This window comes from Cervus canadensis, chromosome 14 (assembly GCF_019320065.1).
Source record: "Cervus canadensis isolate Bull #8, Minnesota chromosome 14, ASM1932006v1, whole genome shotgun sequence".
Lineage (NCBI taxonomy): Eukaryota > Metazoa > Chordata > Mammalia > Artiodactyla > Cervidae > Cervus > Cervus canadensis.
In genome coordinates, this window is record NC_057399.1 from 20,179,872 (window position 1) to 20,204,127 (window position 24,256).

Consider the following 24,256-nt stretch of genomic DNA (forward strand, 5'->3'; position numbering starts at 1 on the left):
AAATACATTGAGGATTGGGTAAACACCGTTTAGATGTTCAGCTTTCACATTCTCTATGCCTGAAATTAGAAACTTAAAGAAAAATGTGTCAGCTTAACACCATCTCATTCATCATCACCATTAGATGTCTTAAGGAAAACCCAAGTCTTTACTTGGTGTTCTATTTTTCCAGCCGCAAAATGAGGAGAAAATGAATATGAGAGCCAGATGTAAAAGCATTTGGGCAAGAAGAATCCAACTGTTTTCTGAATTACATCATCCATATTTTAATTAGTGAAAGTAGGGACTTCCATTTGAAATTATTATTTTGGTGGGTGGAAGAGAAAACATCCTTATTTAGAAAATTCAAGAGGAAGCTGAGCCCGGATGGAACTTTAGAAATGATCTTGTCCACCTAGTTTCATCCTATGAGAAATAAAAATTGAGCATGTGTTTACCATGTGCCAAGTTCTGAGTAAAAAGCTGCACCCACCCTATCTCATTTTTATCCTCAGAATAAGCCAACGAGGTCCACTGTACAGATAAGGAAGGGGAACCATAGAGAGATAAGCTGACCAATCCAGTGTTGTTCAGCTCGAAGAATGGCCTGGAGCTTGGACTGGAGCCTTTGCAGCGCAGTTCCAGATCCAGTGGTTGTGGTTTTAAAATCAGAGACAGGTGGCCTTGATGCTGGAATGGTTGTTCAACCTCTGATCTAACCAGGGAGGACATAATTTACACCTAAGTCAAAAGAGTTCACTGCTGTCCCGTCAGTTTCAGGGAATAAGCTGTGGTCACCATCATGCTCTCAGAGAGAACTTGGCCATCCAATCAGGGGCTCTTAATGGGGTGTGAGTTGTGGAGAATTTAACTTTGTCCTCCTTCACTGGAATCCAGGAGGGGCAAAGATCCGTATTTAAATATATCTGCTATTGTTACCTTTTGTTCTCTTGTGACCTCCTTTTCCCTGGAGGAGGTCTGAAGGGAAACTGGAAAATCCCGGTGCACTGGCTCTGGAGTTGCCATGGTGACCTTATAAGGAAGTTTATGCACGAAAACTCAAGGGAAGGTCTTTACTGACAACAAAAGCCGTAAAGGAGACCTTTGAAATAGCACAGCTACTTTTCTGAAGGTTTTACTGGTCCCACCTTTTTGAGATGAAGACAGCAGTTGCTTCGAGCAAACTGCCATGTGAAAATTCCACAAAACAAAAATACCATAGTCCATCTTAAAAAAAATTTTTTTTTCTCTTTTGCAAATCATCCCTCTCTCAGCAAAGCAGCGCCCCCTAGAGCAGAGTCCTGCGCCTACAGCTAACGAGCTGCGTGGACAGAAGGTCCCTCACTAACCTACAGCTGCTACATCTGCGGGCTTACCCACTCCTCTGCCTGCCTTGTCTGTTTTGCTCCCCATCTGTATATGAGGCTGTCTGGGTTGGGGAGAGGGCAAAACACCGCTTCTGGTTGGGCTTCATTCCGGGGCTGGGGCTGCGGGTGGGGGTGGGGGGGGTATGCTGCAAATTGTTAATGTTACTTTTGCCATTTCTTAGAAAATATTGGTCTCCCTGCTTCCCCTTTCATCAGCCCTCTCTTAAGTTCTTTCTTACCAGGCACATGATCACAGTGTGGAGGATGAGATCTGGGATGAGGGCCACAGTGGCCAAGATTTTTTTTTTTTTGCTGACTTCCTGCCCTGGATTTCTGGCTTTATTTAGTATCAGACTAAGAGGCTTCATTTACCTTCTAGTTTCTGAGTGGAAGCATTTTACACCTTCTATAGCTAGTATTAAATGGATAAGATGAAAAATGGGCAAAGACTCTTCCAAGGAGCTCAATTTGGCCAAGAATAAGATGTACTCTGTGCCGATGCTGTCATGGCCTCTCATTTCCTCAGAGAGAGAAGGGAAGGTTAAGTCTATCTCCCACTCTTCCTATAGAAAACAGATTTATCATTAAACAATGTTGTCAGATACTTTGTAAAAAACAAAGAACAAAAAAAAAAAACCTCATTTAACACATATTAGGAGCCAAAAATAGCCTACAGAAAATTATCAGAAAGTTACTGTCTCACTGGAAAATTAGATTATAGAAAGGGAAGCCCATCTGCCCTGTGAGGAATGCTCCTTTCATGTTTGAATTCTGATTAAAAGTAAGTTTTTTCCAAAAAGCATACTATTTTGAAAAGTAATCCAAATGTTTGTCTCCTTCACACTCAGGTTTGGATTTTATTTTTTTCATTCATCTCCTAAAACTTGCAACATGACTTTTTATATTCTTACATAAAAAGTGTACCTGGTCCAGAAGTGGTTCTATGTGGGGAGACTTAAATTAATAGCATTGTCCATAGATTCATTAGCTCCACAAGACCACTGCTGTCTTATAATCTTCAGGTGGTTTCCTGCATTTACTTAAAAATCATCCACTTTTGACTATCTTCTTGCTCTTTCCATAAACTCAATTATTAAATTTCAGTCTCTCAGCATCTGTGTACCAAAAACTGAAGGGATAAATTAAACCCTAAAAGGTTTACAAAAAAGTCAGGATGAAAAATGAAGTGTTTCAAAATGGTCTGTTATTTTCAGATTTTTATCAGGTGCCTTGATGGTGAAACAAAGTGACCATGTATACTTTAAACTTTTCAAGGTGATTTCAAGTATTTTGACCCAGATTCTACTTTTCAGACAGTAGATTTAATACATATTCTCTTGGTCTATGAAAGAAACTGAGCCACTATCATGTAAACAGCAATAAAATGCCAATCACCAGTCAAACTTAATGTATTATTTCGGGAATAACTGTAGCTGGGAAATACATTTTTAAAGCAAAAACAAGAAGGACCTGTTTTTTGGAAAAGCATATTAGAAAAAGATCAAGGGGTCAGAGTGGATAAAAAGAAGACAGACACCTTCATGGTAAAAACCCTGTTGATAAGGAAACAAGTCAGATCCTTGAGGGCATAAAAAAAGAGATTAATATCCATGACAACCTGGCCTCTCCTGATAAGTCAGAATGGCTGGGTTTGAAAACTCCCGAAGGACAGAAGATTATTCCAAGTAGAGTAATTAAGCAGTGAGATATGGTTTTCTCATTTCAGAGAGACACTGAACTGCTACTATTACTTACTCTACTGCTGACCTGATATTACTGCTACTTATAATAGACATGTCCTGTATGTTCATTATGTACAATTGAAAACACTTTAGACGAACCCTTAGCAAGCTGTTCTATTTTACAGATACAGAAATGGAGACTTGGAAAAGACAGGTAGCCTGGTAGAATTGCTGAGGGTATCTCAAAGGAGTATATCTTACTGCTGTACCCTGGATGGGTTAGCTTTATTTGCAGAACTACGAGAACGAACAGGGCTCATTTGCTGCAGATTCCACAAGTAAAGCACAGTAACCTCTGCAACATATAAACGTAAGGCCTCCCTCCCTCCAGAGAGAGGAAGGGCAGATCTAAGCGAAATCCGCACATACTTCCCAAATTGCCCAATTCAAACAGAACATTTTTCTTTCGTTTCCTCCTCTGTGTGTTCACTGGCTGTAGTCAGTTTCTCTGGTAGGTGTCAGAAAACTGTGATATGTTCACAAGAGGTAGAAGAAAGATACGAGGCCCAAAGACATTTTAGGCTTATTCCTTGGATATTTGGAAACTCAACAGACATTCTCTTTCCTTTTTTTGATCTTTTTTTTTTTAAATTGAAGAATAGTTGATTTACAAAGTTGTGTCAGTGTCAGGTGTATAGCTGATTCAGTGTGTGTGTGTGTGTGTGTGTGTGTGTGTGTAGATTCAGATTCTTTTCACTTGACCTAGAGATTATCATACTAAGTCAGACAAATACCGTATGATATCACTTATATACAGAGCCTAAAAAAATGATACAAATGAACTTATATACAAAATAGAAATAGACTCTCAGACAGAGAAAACATTTCTTTTGGTCACCAAACTCAGGAGACATTCTTTAAAACAAGTTTTTCTCAGGTTATAAGAATCCATCTCATTAAGGTAGCCAGGCCCTTTTCAGGCAAACCCTTTGGCTTTAGAAAATGTTGGAGGGTGAGAGTGAGAACAGTGGAGTCACAGCCAACGAGTCCCCAACATGTACCCTGGTGGGGGAGCAGGTCCCTCACACCCAGGGACATGTCACACACACTCTTCAGAAGCACGCAGAACCCAGCACGTGCTGTCATGGAAATGACAGATGATTCAGGAGCAAGGTGGCCTCTACCTGTAGGGAGGGATGGGTGACCCAGGGTAATGCTTGCACTTGGCTTATTAGTTTGTTTTTTTTTCTAAATTATGATAAAATACAGCTAACACAAAATGTACTATCTTAACCATTTTCAAGTGTACAAGTCAGTAATATTAAGTACATTCATGTTGGGCACCCAATCTCCAGAACTTTTCAGTCTTGCAAAACTAAAACTCTGTTCCCATTAAATCACAACTCCCACCCCACTGCACACCACCTCTTCTACTGTCTATCTCTATAAATTTGCTTTAGTGGAATCGCATGATATTTGTCTTTTTACAACTGGCTTATTTCACTTGCCATAATGTCCTCAAGGTTCATCTATGTTCTAGCAACTGTTAGTTTCCTTTCTTTTAAAGGCTGAATAATATTCATTATCCTGGAGAAGGAAATGGCAACCTATCATTATAGATATACACCAAATTTTGCTATCCATTCATCCATCAATGGACACTTGGGTGGCTTCCTCCTTCTAGCTTTTGTGAACATTGCTGTTATGAACATGGTTGTAAAAATATCTGTTCAAGTCCCCGTTTTCAGTTATTTTGAATATATATCGAGAAGTGGAATTCCTGGGTTATATGGGAGTTCTATTTTTAATTTTTTGAGGAACATCCATACTAGTTCCCTTAACAGATGTACTAATTTACATTCCTAACAATGGTACACAAGGATCCCCTTTTCTCAGCATCTTCGTCTGCACTTTTTTCCTGTTTTTTTAGATCATAGCCATGTTCATGGGTGTGAGGTAGTACCTCAATGTGATTTTGAGTTGTGCTTTTTAAAAACAGCCATTTACTCATTTAAACTACACAGTTCAATGGCTCAACAGTGTCACTGAGTTGTGCAAGCAACACCATAATCAATTTTAGAACATTTTTCTCACCTCTAAATTACTCCGTCACTCCCACTTCCCCCCACCCCAAGTCCCTGACCATCACCAGCCTACTTCCTGACTACATCTGCCTCGTCTGGGCCTTTCCTATGAATGCAGTCACATGAGCTTTAGGACTGGCTTCTTTCAGTTAGCCTCATGTTTCCAGGGTCATACATATAGTAGCAAGTTTATAACTTCACGTTAGAAATGTACTTTTGATGAATTTAGCATACAATTTTTAAAACTCCACGACACACTATCTAGGAAGAAGTATCAAAGGTGCTATGCGTGAAAAAATGTCAACAGTGGTTTTATTTGGATGATGGCCCAGGTAACTTTAAAATTTTATGTTTCTTCATCGTTTTCTGTAATTTTCAGAAATTAAAAAATACACATGTGCTTCTTTTATAATGAGAAAAAATGTATTATATGTCTTTTCAATCTATCCGGTCTTCTGTCTTTGATTTTATTATTTATTTACGTGACTGTACCAGGTCCTAGTTGCAGCATGTGGAATCTAGTTCTCTGACCAGAGACTGAACCCTGGCCGCCTGCATTGGAAGTGCAGAGTCTTAGTCACTGGACCACCAGGAAAGTCCTGGAAAAAAAATTTTTATTAAAGAAAATAGTGGAGGGTTTTTTGCCATTGTTTTATTGTTTACCACTCTCATAGTTTAGCACTTGTCAGATATTCCTTCATTTATCTGCCTCTCAAGAAACAGTCATTTACAAAAAAGGAAAGGTGGGTTTCCAAAATGCAGTAATATTCCTTAATCCATTTAAAAATGAGCCTGCACAAGAGTCTTTTGCCCTCTAGATCATTTTGAAAGGTGTAAAATGCTTCTAGGAACAGTTTGGCAAAAATAAACAGACTCCATCCTTTAGAGAAAGCCTTGGCAACTCGGGGAAGACTGTATTTTTAGTATAGTATTGGTCTAGTATAAGAAATGTGCATGAATTATTTTCAATAAGTCCTCAGGAAAAGCAGCAACAAACACAGACTCCCTGAATCATTACTGTTTCTTAGTCAGTTTTTCCTGTTGCTCATTTTTTTTTTCTTCCTTTCTTTTCAAAGTATTAATCTGAAGCTGAAAGAAAAGCCCTAGTTGGCCACATCTGGACGAAGGGGCCGCTCTTTTGCCTCGTGGTTCTGTTGACACATACCCACCTGGAAGAGACAGCTCTGATGGTACTTTGTTTCTGCTTTGCACTACCTGGTGCCCTTCTAAATTTCTAAGGGGAAAAACAGTAAGAGAATCTGTTCACTCTTAACATGTTTTATGGAATTGTGTGTATCTTCCTATTTTGCCAATTATGTGCCTCAAAGATTTTAGTTGGACCTTTGCAAGAAAGTAGGACCTTCCATTTCAATATTTCATTAAGCCTTGGTACAGTGGTATTTCGTCTTTTTGTTGACTGCTGTTGACCACTGAGGTAACTTCGGTCCACTGTTCATTGTGAGTTGATTTCTCCTTGGTGATCACCTCAAGTTTAAAATACACAGGACTCAGCAGTCCCTAGGAAGGCTGGCCCCATGTAAACTCCACCTTTCAAATCCTAAGCTTGCTTAAGATAGCCATATCGTAGACACAGGTGCAACACCACGTCAGTTAAGCGCCCACTTGGTTCTTGTCCACATTTATTCTGACATCTCCAAAGGAAGCCAGGTTTCCTAATTCACACCAGTTTCATTGTAGTTATCAAATTGGGCATTGTGTTTTCTGGGAATTTGGTCTTTTAAAAAAAAAATTATTTCTTCAGTGAATGTTGAAGACCTCCAAACTGGGAAACTTAAGGATCAATGTTTACATTTCTGGTAGCTGTCTTTCATTCAAGCCATGAACTTAGTTCAAGATGTCACACTTTAAGTACTAAGGATATTATGGAAGGCGGCCCCTCAGAAATTCATTCTTCGGTAACATTGAGTTATCTGAATCTCTCTCACATGCATTATAAGACATAATCTGCTTTAACACACTTACAGGCTTAAAATTAAATATGAGTATGTACTATCCTTTGCAAAATAGTTCTTTATAGTCTTCATATGTTTTTTAAAATACCAGCATGGTTTAGAACCCGTGGGCCTCTAGAGGAGGGAGGGGTTGGTAAATCTAGCACCCCCACCTGTTTCCACATGGCCTTCAAGAATGGTTTTCATGCTTTGGGTTGAAAAAATTTTTTTTACTATTTCACGACATAAGAAAACTATCAAATTTCAGTCCCCATAAATAACGTCTTATTGAAACATGGCCATACAAATTTGTTGACAGACTCTCTGCAACTACTTTCATCTTACAACAGCGGAATGGAGTAACTGCCACAGACCACATGGCCCACGGAGCCTAAAACATTGACTTTCTTTATAGACAGCATATGCTGAGCCCTGCGCCAGCCCATGCGACCTTCCTTGGCCTCCCATTTGTAGTCAGATGCTGGTTTCTCTAACAGTATGCACAAATTAGGCTGCAAACTAATTTACTCTTAAAAAAAGAAACCTTTGTCATCCACAAATCAGTAAGACTCATGGCCTGCTGACAAAGGCAAGGAGTCCTAGCCATGAATACACGGCTCCGGTTGTGTTTACACAACCCAAAGTGAAGCCTGCTTAGAAGGCTTTTGGCTGTTCAGAGGTGTTGCTGAGGTCCTGTCCTTACCCTGGAAACGATTCACAGACTCCACTATCACATATTATTAACACACTCTTCAAAATTAAACTGTAGTGGAGACCAGGGTTCCATCACAGTCTGAGAGTGATAACTATCTCTGGGAGAGCTTCCGGGGACATGTCGAGCCCTGGGTATCATGAGCTTTGAAGTAGACATCTTTGCACGTTTCTGAATTTCACTGCCTTCATCTGCTTCATGTCCGTCCCGCACCCACCTGCCAGACATGCTCTCATACACACAGGTCAGCTCTCTCTCCTCCATAAGCCATAGTTACTATGTCCCCTTCTCAATTCCTTTCAACTTGGTATCCTATTAGATCATTCTTCTGAGTCTCCACCCTCATAACGTCTGGCTTGTCTGATAGAAAAACCCTGGAGCACGTCTTCTTCCACAGCCCACCTCCACCTTTGGCAGCCCAAATTGTGCCTTTCCCAGAACTTAGCATGGACAGAAGCGCAATGACCCGATTTCCCAGTTTGTTCACGGTTGCCCTGGCATCATTATTAATAATGCTCTCTCTCGCTCAGTAAAGTTTTTGGAAGATGAATTATGCGGTCCCCTTAGCCACAGGAAGTAATAAAGAATTCAGTGTTCAGCTGAGAGGTATGAACTGGAGGTTCATAAAAGGTTCTTGTGACAGTCAACCAGACACAACAGCCTTAGCATTTACGTTTTCTTTGAACTTGTCCAGCCTGTTCATGGAAGGCTACTCAGGTGGTATTGTGTTTGGAGTTTCATCTTCCTATGTGGAAATTATGAGCATCTTTCCCAATCAGTGATTTTGTCTGGACTGTTCAATGGGCTGCATAACCATTCTGATAGTTAGGCATCTGCTATCTTATTATCTTAAAAAGAAACTTTAATTGCACGTGCTAGAGAAAAGCCACCATGTAAATTCAAACCAAGTGAATAGAAGCCTAGAAGAATTCTGAAAAAAAATAACCCCTCAGCAAATAGGTAGACAGATGTAAACATTCACACCATTAGCTATCTAGCTTTGGCATTCTGAGCATTCTTGCTTTGGTTCTGACTTCTGGGAACTGTTTGCACTTTTCCTGTAGATATGTCGTTAAGGGAACCAAGGGGTCATTGGGACAAAAGTATTGTTTTCCCAAAGTGTCAACTGCTATTCACTTCGCTCCTTGATTAAGAGAAAGAACAAAAATCTGCACAGAAGATATTGTCAAGGAGTAAGAAAGTCTGTCTGAGGGCAATAGCTGAGGGTGGGAGAAAACCCGGAAGTTCTGTTGAAGCCATGCAGTGTTTATGGGGTTATCTTCTAAGACATGATACCGACATACGTGAGGAAGTCAGTACTCCAGGCCTTTGTGTTATTAAGGTCTCGTTTTAAGTATTCAGTTATGGTACTGAGTTTGCAACTTTCATCTAATTAATCATAATGCCTCTGTAGTTTGCTCCCTTAGAAATATTTAGATGTGCACAAATGAATCTTTTATATGTTTAAAGGTTTTTTTCTACCATGTATTGAATTGCTCAGAATAAAGTATCTATTAGACCTTTGTTTTAGTAAATAAATTCTACATAAATAGTGTGCATTGATAACATAAAAATATGTAACAACACTTATATATATATATTCATATATATATATAGCCTCTCTGTATAATTCAGAAATAAAAAAAATGATTCCACAAGTGATGGCATTCTTTCTCTGAGTCAGTAAGAATCTATTTCCAGCTTCACTTTGCAGGAGGTCTTATCTGGATGTCAGTCTAGCTGGGCCCTCAGTCCTTGAGACCAGGATAAATTTTGGCATTCTTGTCACCCAAACTTTATTCCCTTTTCATTTTTGTTTTCCATGCCTCAAACAGCTACACTTTCAAAATGTGTTGTTTGCTTTCTGAGAAAGCAACTTCTCACTTGGGAAGCATCTCTCAGTTTCATGGTTACTTGATTTTGTCAACTTTTCCTTTCTTTGTCCCTTATCTTTCCAGAGCGGAGGTTTATTTTTTAATTAAAATGCATTAAATACCACTTCAAATTTAGGTTCTTTAATTTTTACTTTCACAACCATCAAACAGCATTGGGAATTACCACTGAGCTTTTTTTTTTTTTTTTTTTTAAACCTAATAAACAAATGTGTGCCTCTGCCTCTCAGAAAGTTGTTGGAACAGCCAAATGAGAAGTTGCTTTACAAAAAGTGAGACACTTCATGTTTTCATGATCTAGGATTTAGTGCTGGTGGGTACTGTCCTCTACCTAACTAAGAGAAGAAGGACAGGTAATTAGAGGCAGATGAAGGGCATGATATTACAAGGTGGACTGTCACATCCATTCTGCTCCCAACACCTAACTATGGTTGTGGGAATGGGAATGGGCTAGGCATCCAGCGCTAGGGGAAAGGATGGGTCAAATGTGGAGGATACACACTACGGTATTGACACAGCTACTAGAAGCAACAAATTATACACTGAGAGAGCAACACTTCAATCATGGGGTAGAGTGGAAAAATAAGAACTCAGTATTTATAGCCAAGTGTCATTTATGTAAATTCTAACCCCCCTACACAATATTCTACAAAGCCCATGCGTAGTTAATGACTTGACATGCTCATTAGAGTGAGTACGGGGTAAGGGTAGGAGTGGGGACCCAGAATGACGCTAGGAGTCTAATTAAAAATCAAAATAAACAATAAGCTTTTTAATAGGCTGAAGTTAAAAGTAAATAAAATGAAAATACCTTAAACTTTCAGCCACAGATCATACGGAGAAGGCAATGGCAGCCCACTCCAGTGTTCTTGCCTGGAGAATGCCAGGGACGGGGGAGCCTGGTGGGCTGCCGTCTATGGGGTCGCACAGGGTCGGACACGACTGAAGTGACTTGGCAGCAGCAGCAGCATAGATCACAGAAAAGCCGTGCTAAGGTGCTTTGGGACGTCAAGGGGCTGCTCCCTCCTACCGCTTCTCCTGTGGTTTTACCATTTCTCTGCATTGGCAGCATCAGTGCTCTGCAGCTGCCCGAAGCTTGTCCTGGGCTACCCAGCCCCGAACAGTCACGGAGCTTTTAATAAAACTGGTGCCTGCTTACACATCAGTCCTCACACAGTTATAGGCTTTATAACGCAAGGAGACTGCCCTGTGAAGCTAATTTTCCTACACTTTCATTCACATCCATTCCAAACAATCCTCTTTAGTCAAGCAAAATTATTTCTTTTCAATGTATAGCCATTTGAGTGATACTCAGATGACAGACACCAATAATTGCCATCCACTAACTCTTGTCTTACCCTCAGTGAGACACATACACCCTCAATGCTTAATCATGCTCTCCTTGTGAAACTCTTCTCCCATAGATTGGTGAATTGAATTGTCCTTTCTCTCCCCATATTTGTTATCTATTGGTACATAATAAATTACAGTGAATTCTCATTATTTGAGGCAGTTAAATCCTACTAAGGCAATGAGAACACTGAATCAGTGCATACTGGATCACCACTCCTACAGGGAAACAGGGTTAGGTTCCTGTGAGCCTCTGGTCACATTTCCATCAACTGATCCATAACTAATCTTACTTTATTTGTGTTTCTGTTTACATACACTTTCTTTAATATATCTTGTTGAGTCACATTAACATTGAACTCACAGCCACATTGAACTCACAGCCAAATCCTGAATATAACTCATATCTGAATGAAGATCATCTATTACATGAATTTTCTCTGTAAGGCACATTTCCTTGCACTAAGAACATTAGACAGCACTTCAGCTCTATGCTTGGCGACTATAAACAGCAAAATTAGCAAGAAAAATCACAAAATTCCAAAAACATGACGCTAAATAGACCATGAAAAAGTTGTGTATTTACAGTATGAGAACTGGAACCAGAAAGGTGAGCTTTGCTTTGTTCAGCCTAATCTGGGAACATGTGCATCAGACAAGTCAAACTTTCACCTTTCTGTATGTGTCTGTAAATGATCATGAAAACAAGATGAACATGGATTTGGGGTTAAAAATAAATTTTAATGAATAGGAGAATTTGCTATTATGGGAATTCTTAAATAATGAAAATCAACTGTGTATGCCAAGACTTAGCAGCATGAACATCACACATTTATCATCTCAGTTTCTGTAAATTGGACATCCTGATACATCTTAGCTAGGTCCTCCACTTTAAGGCGTCTCACAGGCTGGCAACCAGTGTTGGCTCAAGGTCTCTCACAAGACTGACATCATCAAGATGGTGACAAAGGTCATTCCTGACATGGCTCCCTCTTGTAAGAGGTTCAGCTGGGAAGGAATCTGCCAAGTTCATTCACATGACTGTTGGCAAGATTCAGTTTTTCAAAGGTTGTTGAACTGAGGGCCTCATTCCGTGTTGGCTGTTAGGTGGAGGCTATCCTCACAGTCCCCTCCAACATGGCATCTTGTTTCACTGACAACAAGAAGAAAGAATTTGCTAACAAGAGGGAGGGTACCATTTTTATAACCTTATCACAGAAGTGACATCCTGCCAATTTTGCTGCATTCCATTGATTAGAAGCAAGTCACTAGATCCAGCCCCTCCCAAGGGGAGAGGATTACACAGGATGTGAACACTGGGAAGCTGGGACCTTCGGGTGCTTTTTTTAAGTCATCCTATCACACCCCCTTAGCCTTCTGCAAACTCCTCTTTGTGCTCTTCTCACCTGTAAATGATGGTGTTTCTCAATGTTTCTCTTTATGGTTCTACCCTTTCCCTAATGACTTCAACTAGCCCATCTTTTCAAATTATTCAAGATCCAGTTTCAACCCCAACCTCCAAACCGCGACCATCATTTTCTCACTCAGTCTCTGGGCTCCCTCCATTCTCTGGGGAAAAAAAATTATATTATTCCTCTTCTATTACCCGATAGGACCATTTCTCTACTACCCCATTCTCACTGAAATTACACATACTGGGATTTAAATCCTGCTTCTGTTACCAGTTATATTATTTTGGACTACTCAACTTCTTTGAACCTTAGTTTATTCATTTTTAAAATGTGGATAAAACTCTTATCTTACAAACTTATGTAAGAGCTAAATGGGATTTAAATGTCCAGCCTAATACTTAATAATAGGAGGCATTCAATAAATATTAGTTTTCCCCCACCCTGTTCTTCATCTTCACACTCACTCAATCTTTTGTCTGTTAACTTGGCAACTCCTCCAAAACCAGTGCCAACCCCACCTTTACTTTCTGTCAACGATGTTAGCCTCTTGTTTCCTCTCCCACCTCCTTTTTTAAATAGACTAATTCTCTTTAATCCTCTTCCTCTTCTCTCAGATACAGCCATTTTATGCCACTTCTGCCTTACTCTACCTCTAGCTCCTTCCAACTTTTCCATCTCTTATTTTTGCTCAGTTTACTTCTGGTTTTTACTTTTTATCTGGAAACAATCTCAAACTTGCAAGAACAAGAGAAAAAAATTACTTTTCCTGAAATATTTGAGAATAAGTTGTCTACATAATGCCTCCCCACCTCTAGATGTTTAATATACTTCCTACAATCAAGGACATTCTTCTCATAACCTAAGACAACTATCAAAGCCAGGAAATTGACACTGAAACATTACTACCATCTAAACCACAGAGGCCATTCAAGTTTCACCTGTTCAAATTTATCCTTTAAAGGAAAAGGACCCAGTTCAGAACCACACGTGATATTTAGTTGCCACATCTCTCTAGTTTCCTTCAATCTAGAACAATTCTTTAGCCTTTCTTTGACTGGAAAGACTGGTTTTGAAAAACACTGACACTTAAGATCTCTCACAGTATTCTGTAGAATGTGTCTTGATCTGGGTTCTTTGTTGGATTCAGGTTATTCATCTTCTTCAGCATTTATAACTCAGAACTGATTTGTATCTTTCTCATTGTATCCTGGTGATATCCATTTGAACACTTGAAGAAGATTCTGTCTATATGGCTTTTGATGGGGATGTGTCAAAAAATACAGACCTCGAAGGGGCTCCCACTGGCCAGATTTGGGACAGTTTGAGGATCAAAATAAATAATTATGCTAATAGATTATAATCTACTGAATAAAATAAGATTCCATGAATTTATATCATACTGAACAACAAGATAGTTACATCCACTCACAGCAATTCCCCAATACTTATTAATTGTGAAAGGAAAAAAAGTACTTTTTTTGAGCAAAGAGACTCATAAAACGGCTTTCCTATTTTGAAAACTCAATAGAGGAAGAATTTCCAATATGTGGGGACTTCCCTGGTGGTCCATTGGCTAAGACTCCTTGCTCCAATGCAGGGGTTCCTGATTTGGGTTTTCCTGTTGGATTCATGTTATTCATCTTTGGCATCCATCCCTGGTCAGGGAAGGAACTAGGTCCCACATGCCACAACTTAAGAATGCACATGCTACAACTAAAAGGTCCTTTATGCCACAATGAAGACCTGGGGCAGCTAAATAAATGAATAAAAGCATCTGTACATTTTGTTTAAAATTACTTCCTCACCAGAATAATAATTTCCAAATGTCCATACAGGTTAGCACCATTTTCTTATAAAGAGAATGAACGAATTTTGTATAGTTTCATATTGGTTATTTGCCATCATTAAAAGTCATTCATGATCATTTTCTAAAAACTGGAAAATACAGAAGAATAGGAAAGGAAAACAGCCTCTCCTGGAACCACCACCGGAACGCAAGCACAAGTAACATTTTGGGAGGAACTCGATGTTTATGCCATACACTCAAGATTACACAGCTGGTGAATCAGAACTGGAACAAAAACACAGACCAGTGGTCCTTGCATATTTGAATTTTCCTGACGCTGGTCACTGATACCTCTTGTTCTAATTGATTTGTTCAACATACAAAATAAAATAGCTTCATTTTCTGTTTCAGGAAAGATTCATGCTTACTGAAAGATAAACAATATAGAAAGTATAGAGTAGAGGGTAAAATCACCCAGTCTTACCATTCAATCACATCACTGTTTATTAATACATTATAATGCATTTATCTGGAAAATCTTTCCATATGTATCATCATAAATTTTTTACGTATGTGGAGAGAAAGAGAGGCAGAGTTTGTGTTCTGATTCTCTCTCCATATCAAAAATTCTTTTTGATAATTTCCTAGAAGTAGTATGCCTCAGCTGAAAAAAATTTAAATTGTTGACAAATATTGCTAAGCCATCTAAGGAATTAATTTAATCTAAATTACATTAATTTAGACTGTCACTGTGTGAGACACTGCATTTCTCCACATGCTGTCAGAGATGAACAGAACTGGATATTAGTTAAAATGGCTAAGGACAGATTTTAACAAGTAATATGTTATTGCAATAGGGAAGGAAGTTCGGTGTAAACTGAAGTCAGCTTTGATCGGTACAGAGGTAACCAGGTGTTTTAAAGAGAAAATGAAGGAGAAGAGAGGATGGTGAACTGGGGCTCAGCAGAGTCAGGGAAGTGAAAAATCACAGAGTGGGTGAGCGTCAGTGCCAATTATGACAGCTGTGTGTGCCAGATGGCAGTTACTGAAACCAGGAGCCACACCCCTCCCAGAGACGGGGGAACAGGCCCCAGCCTTCCTGATGAATGCACTTTAGCGGAATGGCTTTCAGGTCCTTTAGAAAGACACTCCTGAATTGTAGGGGATAGGATATATCTCAAAGGGACAGAGGAAGGATGCACAGTTGTAAGGCCTTTTTACTAAACACTCCAAGAAAGGGGGTTCAGGGGTCAAGAGTCAGATGTTGGCTAGAACCAACAGAAAACTCTTTTAACAGCCTTGAGTTTTCTCAGGCAGGCAATTTAAGAGGAACTTGGGTCATCCTAGGGATGTGACCTGGAGCAGTTAGAAACTGTGTCCGTGCTGAAGTCTTTCAATGTGGGGGCAGAGGGGTTGACAAAACCATTTGTGCCGATAATTTGTAGTTTTCATAGGCCAAGGTTGAGACCCAGTCGAGAAGAGGGCTGAGGGAGCCTGGCTAGAATCTAGTCAAGGAAAAAAAAAAATCTTTGTCAATACTTGTCGATATTGGGCTTTGATATGTTTTTAATTTTGACCATTCTGAAAGCAAGAAAAAGCTACCATTTTTTTTTCTTTTTATTTTTCATACCATTGTTTTTAATTGCATTTTCTTGAAACTAGTAAAACTGAACTCCTTTATATATATATATCTCCTGTTATCTGTATTTCTTCTTCTGTGGATTGACTGTTTATATCCTTTACCCATTTTTTTAAGTTGAGATACTTATTTTTCTACCCACTGGTTTGCAAGAGATAGTATTTTAGTTTGAAAATTTGAGAATTTTTCTTAATACACTTGGCATTTAATATCCTGTCCTAGGCCACACTGCCCTGAAGACACTCAAACACTATTCCTGTGGCTGTAAGGATCAAATCAAGGGATATTTCACCAATAAACTCAGTCAGTTGCACTACTATCTACACCCACATTTTGTCCCTGAGGTTCTCCGAAAGAAGCAGGCCACGATGGGGCTCCCAGCTCCTGAAGGCGTATATATGTCTCTGGATTGTAGATCTGACTCATAAGTTCAACAAGCTATGCTTCTTTGACCTCTGATAAAGCCTAAAAATCCTGACTACAAGCCTCTTCCTCTCCCTGCACCTTTCCCTCCTCCCAGGCTATACAGGGCACAGAAAAATCCATTATATATAGAATGGAAAGAATGCAATGCTGTGATAGAATGCAAGTCCATCTCAAAAAGCTGTCAACTTCCTGTGTTTCTGGTTGACTAGTTAATAATGTTATGGACAGAGTGACCTAGAGTCTGGTTTGCAGATATATTAATTCAATGGATTGACAGTCATGAAGAATAAAGAAAGGATATATTTAAGGACTGATCTGGTCCACTTCTGTCTCATACTAAAGAGATGAGGAGAAGTCTTCAAGCTCATGAGAAGGTTGGAGACACCAAAGGCCAGCCTTCTGAAAGTGCAGCTCCTCTAAGGTCACGAGGAATGTTGACATTCTAAGTCACTCCCGAGGAACGCTGGAATGACCAATGGGCTCAGAAGAAAAAGAAGCCTCACTCCCAGTCTCCACCCGAAATAAGTAGAGATGCCTCACAAAAGAAAACTATTATGCAGGAAAAGACTTTCTCCAAACCAAGAACAGGAGTCAAGGGTCTACCCACTGGCCCAAAGTTTAGAGAGTGTGGTGTGAGTACAGAAGCATTGATCAAGCGGGAAAGAAAGTGATCCACAGGTTCAGCACTTGATGTGCTGTGCTTAGTCATTCAGTAGTGGCCAACTCTTTGTGACCCCATGGACTGTAGCTCGCAGGCTCCTCTGTCCATGGGGATTCTCCAGGCAAGAATACTGGAGTGGGCTGCCATGCCCTCCTCCAGGGGATCTTCTCAACTCAGGGACCGAACCCAGGTCTCCCACAAGGTAGGATTCTTTACCATCTTAGCCACCAGAGAAGCCCACAGCACTTGATAGTATTAATATTCACTTTCTTTATAATCTGTATGTGGCTTCCATCTTTGATTTGCTTTTCTCTCCAGTGTGAGAAGATCTAAGAGGTCAAGAGTTACTGTCTTACCAGTCTTTGATGAAGAAATGCCTTTTGACCCCTAGATGACTTGGAAATTAGATCTCACATAAGGATATAAGTAATGGAAGCACAAACAGAAACTCCTGCTTTATTTTTTATTTTAATCTTCCCCCCAAAATTAAAAAAAAAAGGTAACAGCTGTTTGCTGTAAAAATTTCAGGCAAAGATATATTTAAAGGAATGTCCCTTGTGTAATTTATTTCTATATCACAAATGACTTCAAAACAATAATTTACTCACTTCACTCATTAATCTACAATTTGGGTAGGGCTTTGTAGGGATGGCTTATCCCTGTTCCACACAGCATCTACCAGGACAGCTTGGCCGGAGGCTGGGGTATCCACTCACAAGGCTGATTCACCTCGATGGCAAGTTGTTTAAAAAGTCAGACAGATTTAAAGCTACAACTCTCATGAGGATATATTACCCAGATGGTTTTTAAAGAAAAATGAGAATCATAAATAAAAAGATTCCCACTTGTTAAAATATAATATTTTAAAGTTAAAAACTTGACTTTCACAGAACTATAAAGTGAATAGGTGCCAAAGATTTATTCAACTCATTAATTAATTACATTAATGATTAAATAAGATGTAAGACTGACTAAATGGATTAAAAACCAGTAATGTATATAGCAAGAAAAAGCAAGAGAGTTCCAGAAAAACATCTATTTCTGCTCTATTGACTATGCCAAAGCCTTTGACTCTGTGGATCACAATAAACTGTGGAAAATTCTGAAAGAGATGGGAATACCAGACCACCTAATCTGCCTCTTGAGAAATCTGTATGCAGGTCAGGAAGCAACAGTTAGAACTGGACATGGATCAACAGACTAGTTCAAATAGGAAAAGGAGTACGTCAAGGCTGTATATTGTCACCCTGCTTATTTAACTTATATGCAGAGTACCTCATGAGAAGCACTGGGCTGGAGGAAGCACAAGCTGGAATCAAGATTGCTGGGAGAAATATCAATAACCTCAGATATGCAGATGACAACACCCTCATGGCAGAAAGTGAAGAAGAACTAAAGAGCCTCTTGATGAAGGTGAAAGAGGAGAGTGAAAAAGTTGGCTTAAAGCTCAACATTCAGAAAACTAAGATCATGGCATCCAGTCCCATCACTTCATGGCAAATAGATGGGGAAACAGTGCAAACAGTGGCTGACTTTAACTTTTTGGCTCCAAAATCACTGCAGATGGTGATTGCAGCCATGAAGTTAACAGACGCTTGCTCCTTGGAAGGAAAGTTATGACCGACCTGGACAGCACATTAAAAAGCAGAGAGGTCCACTTCGTCAAGGCTATGCTTTTTCCAGTAGTCCTGTATGGATGTGAGAGTTGGACTATAAAGAAAGCTGAAGGCCAAGGAATTGATGCTTTTGAACTGTGGTGTTGGAAAAGACTCTTGAGAGTCCCTTGGACTGCAAGGAGATCCAACCAGTCCATCCTAAAGGAGATCAGTCCTGGGTGTTCATTGGAAGGACTGATGCTGAAGCTGAAACTCCAATACTTTGGCCACCTGATGCGAAGAGATGCCTCATTTGAAAAGACCCTGATGCTGGAAAAGACTGAGGGCAGGAGGAGAAGGGGAGGACAGAGATGAGATGGTTGGATGGCATCACTGACTCAATGGACATGGGTTTGGGTGAACACCAGGAGTTGGTGATGGACAGGGAGGTCTGGCGTGCTGTGGTTCATGGGGTTGCAAAGAGTTGGACACGACTGAGTGACTGAACTGAACTGAACCTGAGTGTATATAGCATATCAGGAATGATCAAATTTATTTTCTAATAGATTCTTAATCAGTTACTATCCAATGAGGCAACAAAATGCCATGTTTGGAGTTATCATTTCTACTGGAAGAAGTCAATTGTATCCCTACTGAATAATGCTCGTTTCTGGGGAAATGACTTCCATTGCTCAGTCTCGGGTGATGTACAGAACGAACTGTCCCTCCACAAACCCATTGTCCAAGACGGGCATGTGCCCCAGACCAAGTCAAAAGGAGCATTGCATTCTCTTATTGAAAGATGCAGACACAAATGTGTCCCCCAACTGGAGGCTGAAAGACATAGTCAGACTTGGCTGGGACTTTTGTAGGAGCCACTGCATTTTCAGGGGCACTTGATCCTGGAAGGTTTATGGTCTGAACCTGCTGCCAGGTGTCCTGGTATTACATAAAGCCTGAAAAGGCAGAAGTACATGAGGATAGAGACAGACAAGAGAGGACAATGGCATCTTGATGACTTGAATTGCACCCTGCATACCTGCTGCTTGACTACAGCCCTAATCCCAGACTTCTCAGTTATAGTCAATATATTTCCATTCTTTGGTTAGTTTAAGCCAAGTAACTGGTTTCCTCACAATAGAGTTCTCCAGCCCTGGCTTCTCCTTCTATGCTAGCCCACTAAACATATATTCATATTCACTTCTCTGTGCTTCAGTTTCCCTTCTATCAAAAGAATAAACAATACATACGAAAGAGTTGTCAAGCTTAAATACATAATAAGCCCAAATATAATATACTTTTACAATGCTAAAGCAAAAGAAATATCACATAACTTTTCCTAAATTAAATTCTATCTAGTACTGTTCATTACTACAACATGAACCCTCCCAATATCAGTCATTATTGGGTGTTCTTTAACTCTTGAGTGTTACAATCTGTCAAAAAATTACCTAGGAAAGACTGTTTGGTCTTTGGTATACCATGGTTACTACTACAGGGATGTTTGTTATCCAAGGCCATGCATTCTACACACAGGCAGGAGGCTCCACAACCTCTTTGTCATCTAGGGGATTAAGCAAATTTCATGCAGCTCCTGAGACTAAAGTGCTGATCACAGAGCCGTAGCAAATCCATCAGGAGTTCAACTGGCTGCTAGGACACTTGCATACAAGACATTGATGCTTGTAGATTCCTCTGCCCACTTTTCGTCAAGCCCCTGGAGCCACTGCTAATACTGGGCAACTCCCTCTCTTTCAACCCAGTGACTCCATCTCCAGGTCATCTCTGCCCGCTGAGGAACACCCGGCTAGATTCACCTCCCACACAAGAGCCTGGATCACATTCTATAACAGATGCCCTGTAACTTCTGATCTGGGCAGGGAAACACACAAATTAACCAGTGGTAGGCAGCCTCCAAGAGGACTCCCCGTGGTCCCCACCTCCTGGTCCTCACACCCCTGTGCAATCCTCTCCCCTTGAGTGTGGGCTAGACCGAGTGACTCACTCCTGACAAACAGAATACAGCAGAAGTGATAGAATGATGCCTCCAAAATTAGCTTATAAAACAATAGGAACGTCTGCTCTTGTTTGATCTTACTCTCCCTCACTGCTCTGAGGGAAGCCAGAGGCCAAACTGTGAACTTCCCCAAAGAGGATCCCACGTGGCAAGGAACTAATATCTAGGACCATGGCCAGAGAGAACCCAAGGCTTGCCAAAAGCCACGTGAATGAACTTGGAAGCAGATGGATTCTCCCCAAGATTCGCCTTGAGATGACTATAACCCTGGCCAAAGCCTGGAGTGCAGCCTCAAGAGGGACCCTGAGCCAGCTACGCAGCTGACTCCTGACTAACAGAAACTATGAGATCAGAAATGGTGCTTGTTTTAAGACTTTACTAAGATTTGGGATAATTTGGTACACAGTATCGTATTACTAATATGCCACTTTCAGGATCACAAGTCTAGAATTGCCTAGAAAAGCAAGTGAATTTACCTTTTCCTTTCTTTGAAAGTCTATTCAGACAGGAACTGGGGAACAGCAGTAAATAGCTTGGTAACTGACCCCATGACAACCACAAGGAAATTACTTGAAGTGATACAAGAGGGCTAACAAGAAGCTCTACCAAGGGAAATTACCACCTTCTGGCATCGACAGTCCAAACTTCATCCCACAGTGAAGATAATCAGCACGCTTCTAAGCCCCTCCAATGGAAGTAAGAAACAAAAGCCTGAGGCTCAGGGGAAGGGCAGGGAGGCAGGAGCTACAAGCCCCTTCAACCGGCCACTGGGACCCCTAAACAAACCCAGACCTGTTTCTGTGTCTGTGAGAAAATAACAAGTTTCAGTCTAGGTGCTCAGGGTTAATGGAATTTCTAGATAAAAGTCCTCAATGGCTAGAATTCCTGTCCCTAAAAGAGAACCCTTTCCTAAATGGAAAGATTCTGGAGCAGTTCTGAGAATGAAACCCTGCCATAAAGACTGCCTCCAGGAACAGGATCCCCTTAGACAACTCTGGACACAGAGGGAGTAACTGTGGGTCTGAGAGGTGGGATTATGGGACTCAGCCACGGTCTCCACCGCCAGGGAATCAGAACATTCATGCACAGGGTGTGGGGCAGGCTTGCTCTGTAGGCTCCCCCACTGCCTTGGCGCTCAATGTCAGGGGTTCCTGCCGAAACCCAACCCTATACAAAACTAATCATGGAGCCTAGATTGGCACTACACCGTGAGCCCCGAATGTGGACAGAATGCATCTGAAAATGTTTCCTGGTCAAATATGTTCTTAGCGCTCCATCATTATTCAGTCAACAGCTTTCCTGCTTGTGTAAACCCTCCTGTTTATCCACATGGGCAAGAATCAGGATAGGGAAGGGAAACCCAGTGCTGGAAGCAGAACGAGACTGAGGCATCTCTCTTAGATGCTTCTGTCTTGCCACCCGCAACAGGTCTTGTACTATCCCCTGGAGGATGGAAATCCTGATTGTGGAGAGAAGCAAAGATTGGGATCCAGTAATGACTTCCTCAGGGCCAGCGTCTGAGGGGTTTTAAGCCACTGCCTCACCTTTGGTGAGCATCTGGTATATGAGAAAGATCACCGACATGAGAGTCACATCCCCTGAGTTCTCCAGGCATGGCTTTTCTACCTAATGGATGGGTGACCGAACATCTCTGAACTTCAACTGAAAAAATCAAATTAAATGAGAAAACTTCTGGTTTCTAGTCCAGAATGTAAGGAACTTGGTAGTTGTCTCTCCTGTCTACACACACACAAAAAGATGAACAAACTGCAGACTAGTATCCCTTATCTCCCCAAAGAACTGAGGTCACAGGCCAAACATCTGCCCCCCAAACTGAAGAGACTAACAAACAGATACAGAGAATCATAATTTATTGGAACAGAAATCCAAGAGCAGAAACTTTGGAGGGAACCAGAACCCAGGCAGGGAAACCTAAATATAACTGACAAATTGCTGGAGACTCAGTGTGAACAAATCTGAGAGTGAGAGATCCTCACCTTTTGTTGAGTTTTATGTCCAGGAGCCCCACTAACTTTTCACAGTGAAGATCAGAGAAAAATTCCCTAGTGATTCCAGCAGGAAGGGAAAGTGGCTGTTTTTATTTATGCCCAGAACATGTTGTTCTACAAAGGACTGCCTTTAAGAGTTTTACTAGACCCTAACCTACTGGGATTTTACCAGAGCCTGGAGATGGAAAATATTCAAATCCAGTCCCCTCTAAGCCTTCCTGTCTCAGCTAACAGAGAAAAACAAAATGAAACTGAGAAGCATTGGTGAAGGTCAGCACAGGCTCACTAAAGACTGAGACCTAATCATAGGAACACAGAGCACTTCCTCCCTCCCCTCATCCACCCTACCCCCACCCCCATCACATCACAGGGCTCCTGTATGATAGGGGAACACGAAGGAAAGAACTGTGTGTCTCAGGAAAGAGTTAAGAAGTCTCTCGGGAAACTCAGGGACAATGAAGGAGACAAAAACAAGGATGTCAGTGGACAAGGAGCTTCTCACAGCTATAGCAAACAGACTAATGCCTAGCCAGGTCAACATAAATCCTAGTTCAGCTCCTTTTCCTCAGTACATCGTGCCCAGTATTCAACCCAAACTTGTAAAACATCCTAAAAGACAAGTGAAATGATGGATGTGCAATATTATAAACTAGATTATCTAAAGCAGAAATGAATTTTTCTATACCTTAAGCTAGTTTGCTCTCTAAGCCTGCCCCACCTGACAGGAACTAAAGGTTGCTTTTCTAGGGGCATTTTCCAGAAGCCAGAGTAGGTGAATAGCCTGGGAGAGCCAGGATGAGCTGTACTGCCCTAGCTTCTCCACTCCTCTGGAGCATAAATGGCAGTGTTGGTATACCAGATGGCCCCAGTGGCTTGTTTGTGACACATTCAGGCTATGGACTTGAAGGTTGGCCTTTGACTTAGCCTGGAGCTTGAGACCTAAGTCCACCTGCCTACAACCTGGAATTAGAACCCCAGAGTCTAGCCAGCCTGGCTCCAAGAGGCCTCAGTGGCCCTAGTGAGGTAGGCCTGGGGTCGGGGTTCGTGAGTTGGTACTTGGGCCGGGGTCATTTGTTTTGCCCAAGGGTCAGCAGCTGGGTTCATGTTCTTCTACAGCCAAGAGCCTCTCAGCCCTCCAGTGTGGGGAAACAAATGGAAACCCATGGCAATATTGGGAGGCTGTCCATGCTGGGCCCTTCCCCTTGCCCTCCTGCTGCTTGCTGAATAATAAATAGAACTGTGTTTTTTAAAAAAGTTTTTTTAGATGGGAGATGGATAACCTGATAAGATGAAGTAAGATGAGAAGACTGGGTCAGGAACCAAGTTTAACTGGGTAACACAATGTAGTGTCTGAATGATTTGTGGCCAGATAGGAAAGGACATGTCATCAGAGTAGGAAACAGACCACTAAGAAATTGAAACACAGTGGTGGAGAGACCCCCCCCTTTGGTGAGGGCGAAGAAAAGGATACTGATGGGGTGTGTACAAATAAGAGAGGGAGGTGGCTGGATGAGAAGGTCAAGGTTAGAGAGGACTCTGGCCAGGAAGCTGGGTGTCCCAGGGGGACCCATCGGGAGCAGTGTCTTCCATCAGCTTCCACAACACAGGAAGTTTAGCTCCCCTAGGTGTTGGGCGGCACCCCTGGCTGCAGTGAGCTTGATGGAAAGTCTGCAGAAAGCTGCCTTCAACAGGG

The 24,256-nt window shown here is 41.1% G+C and overlaps 1 protein-coding gene and 1 long non-coding RNA gene across 2 annotated transcripts in view; one reads left to right on the forward strand and one right to left on the reverse strand.

Annotated features, from left to right (window-relative positions):
• Positions 1–9,434, forward strand: part of PRUNE2 (prune homolog 2 with BCH domain) — a 275,745-nt gene extending 266,311 nt beyond the window's left edge. Inside the window, 1 exon segment of the mRNA XM_043486578.1 lies at positions 6,189–9,434. Within this exon segment, the coding sequence (XP_043342513.1) occupies positions 6,189–6,219 (31 nt within the window). The 3' untranslated portion in view covers positions 6,220–9,434.
• Positions 1–24,256, reverse strand: part of LOC122452855 — a 47,306-nt gene that overhangs the window by 22,647 nt on the left and 403 nt on the right. The window lies entirely within an intron of this gene.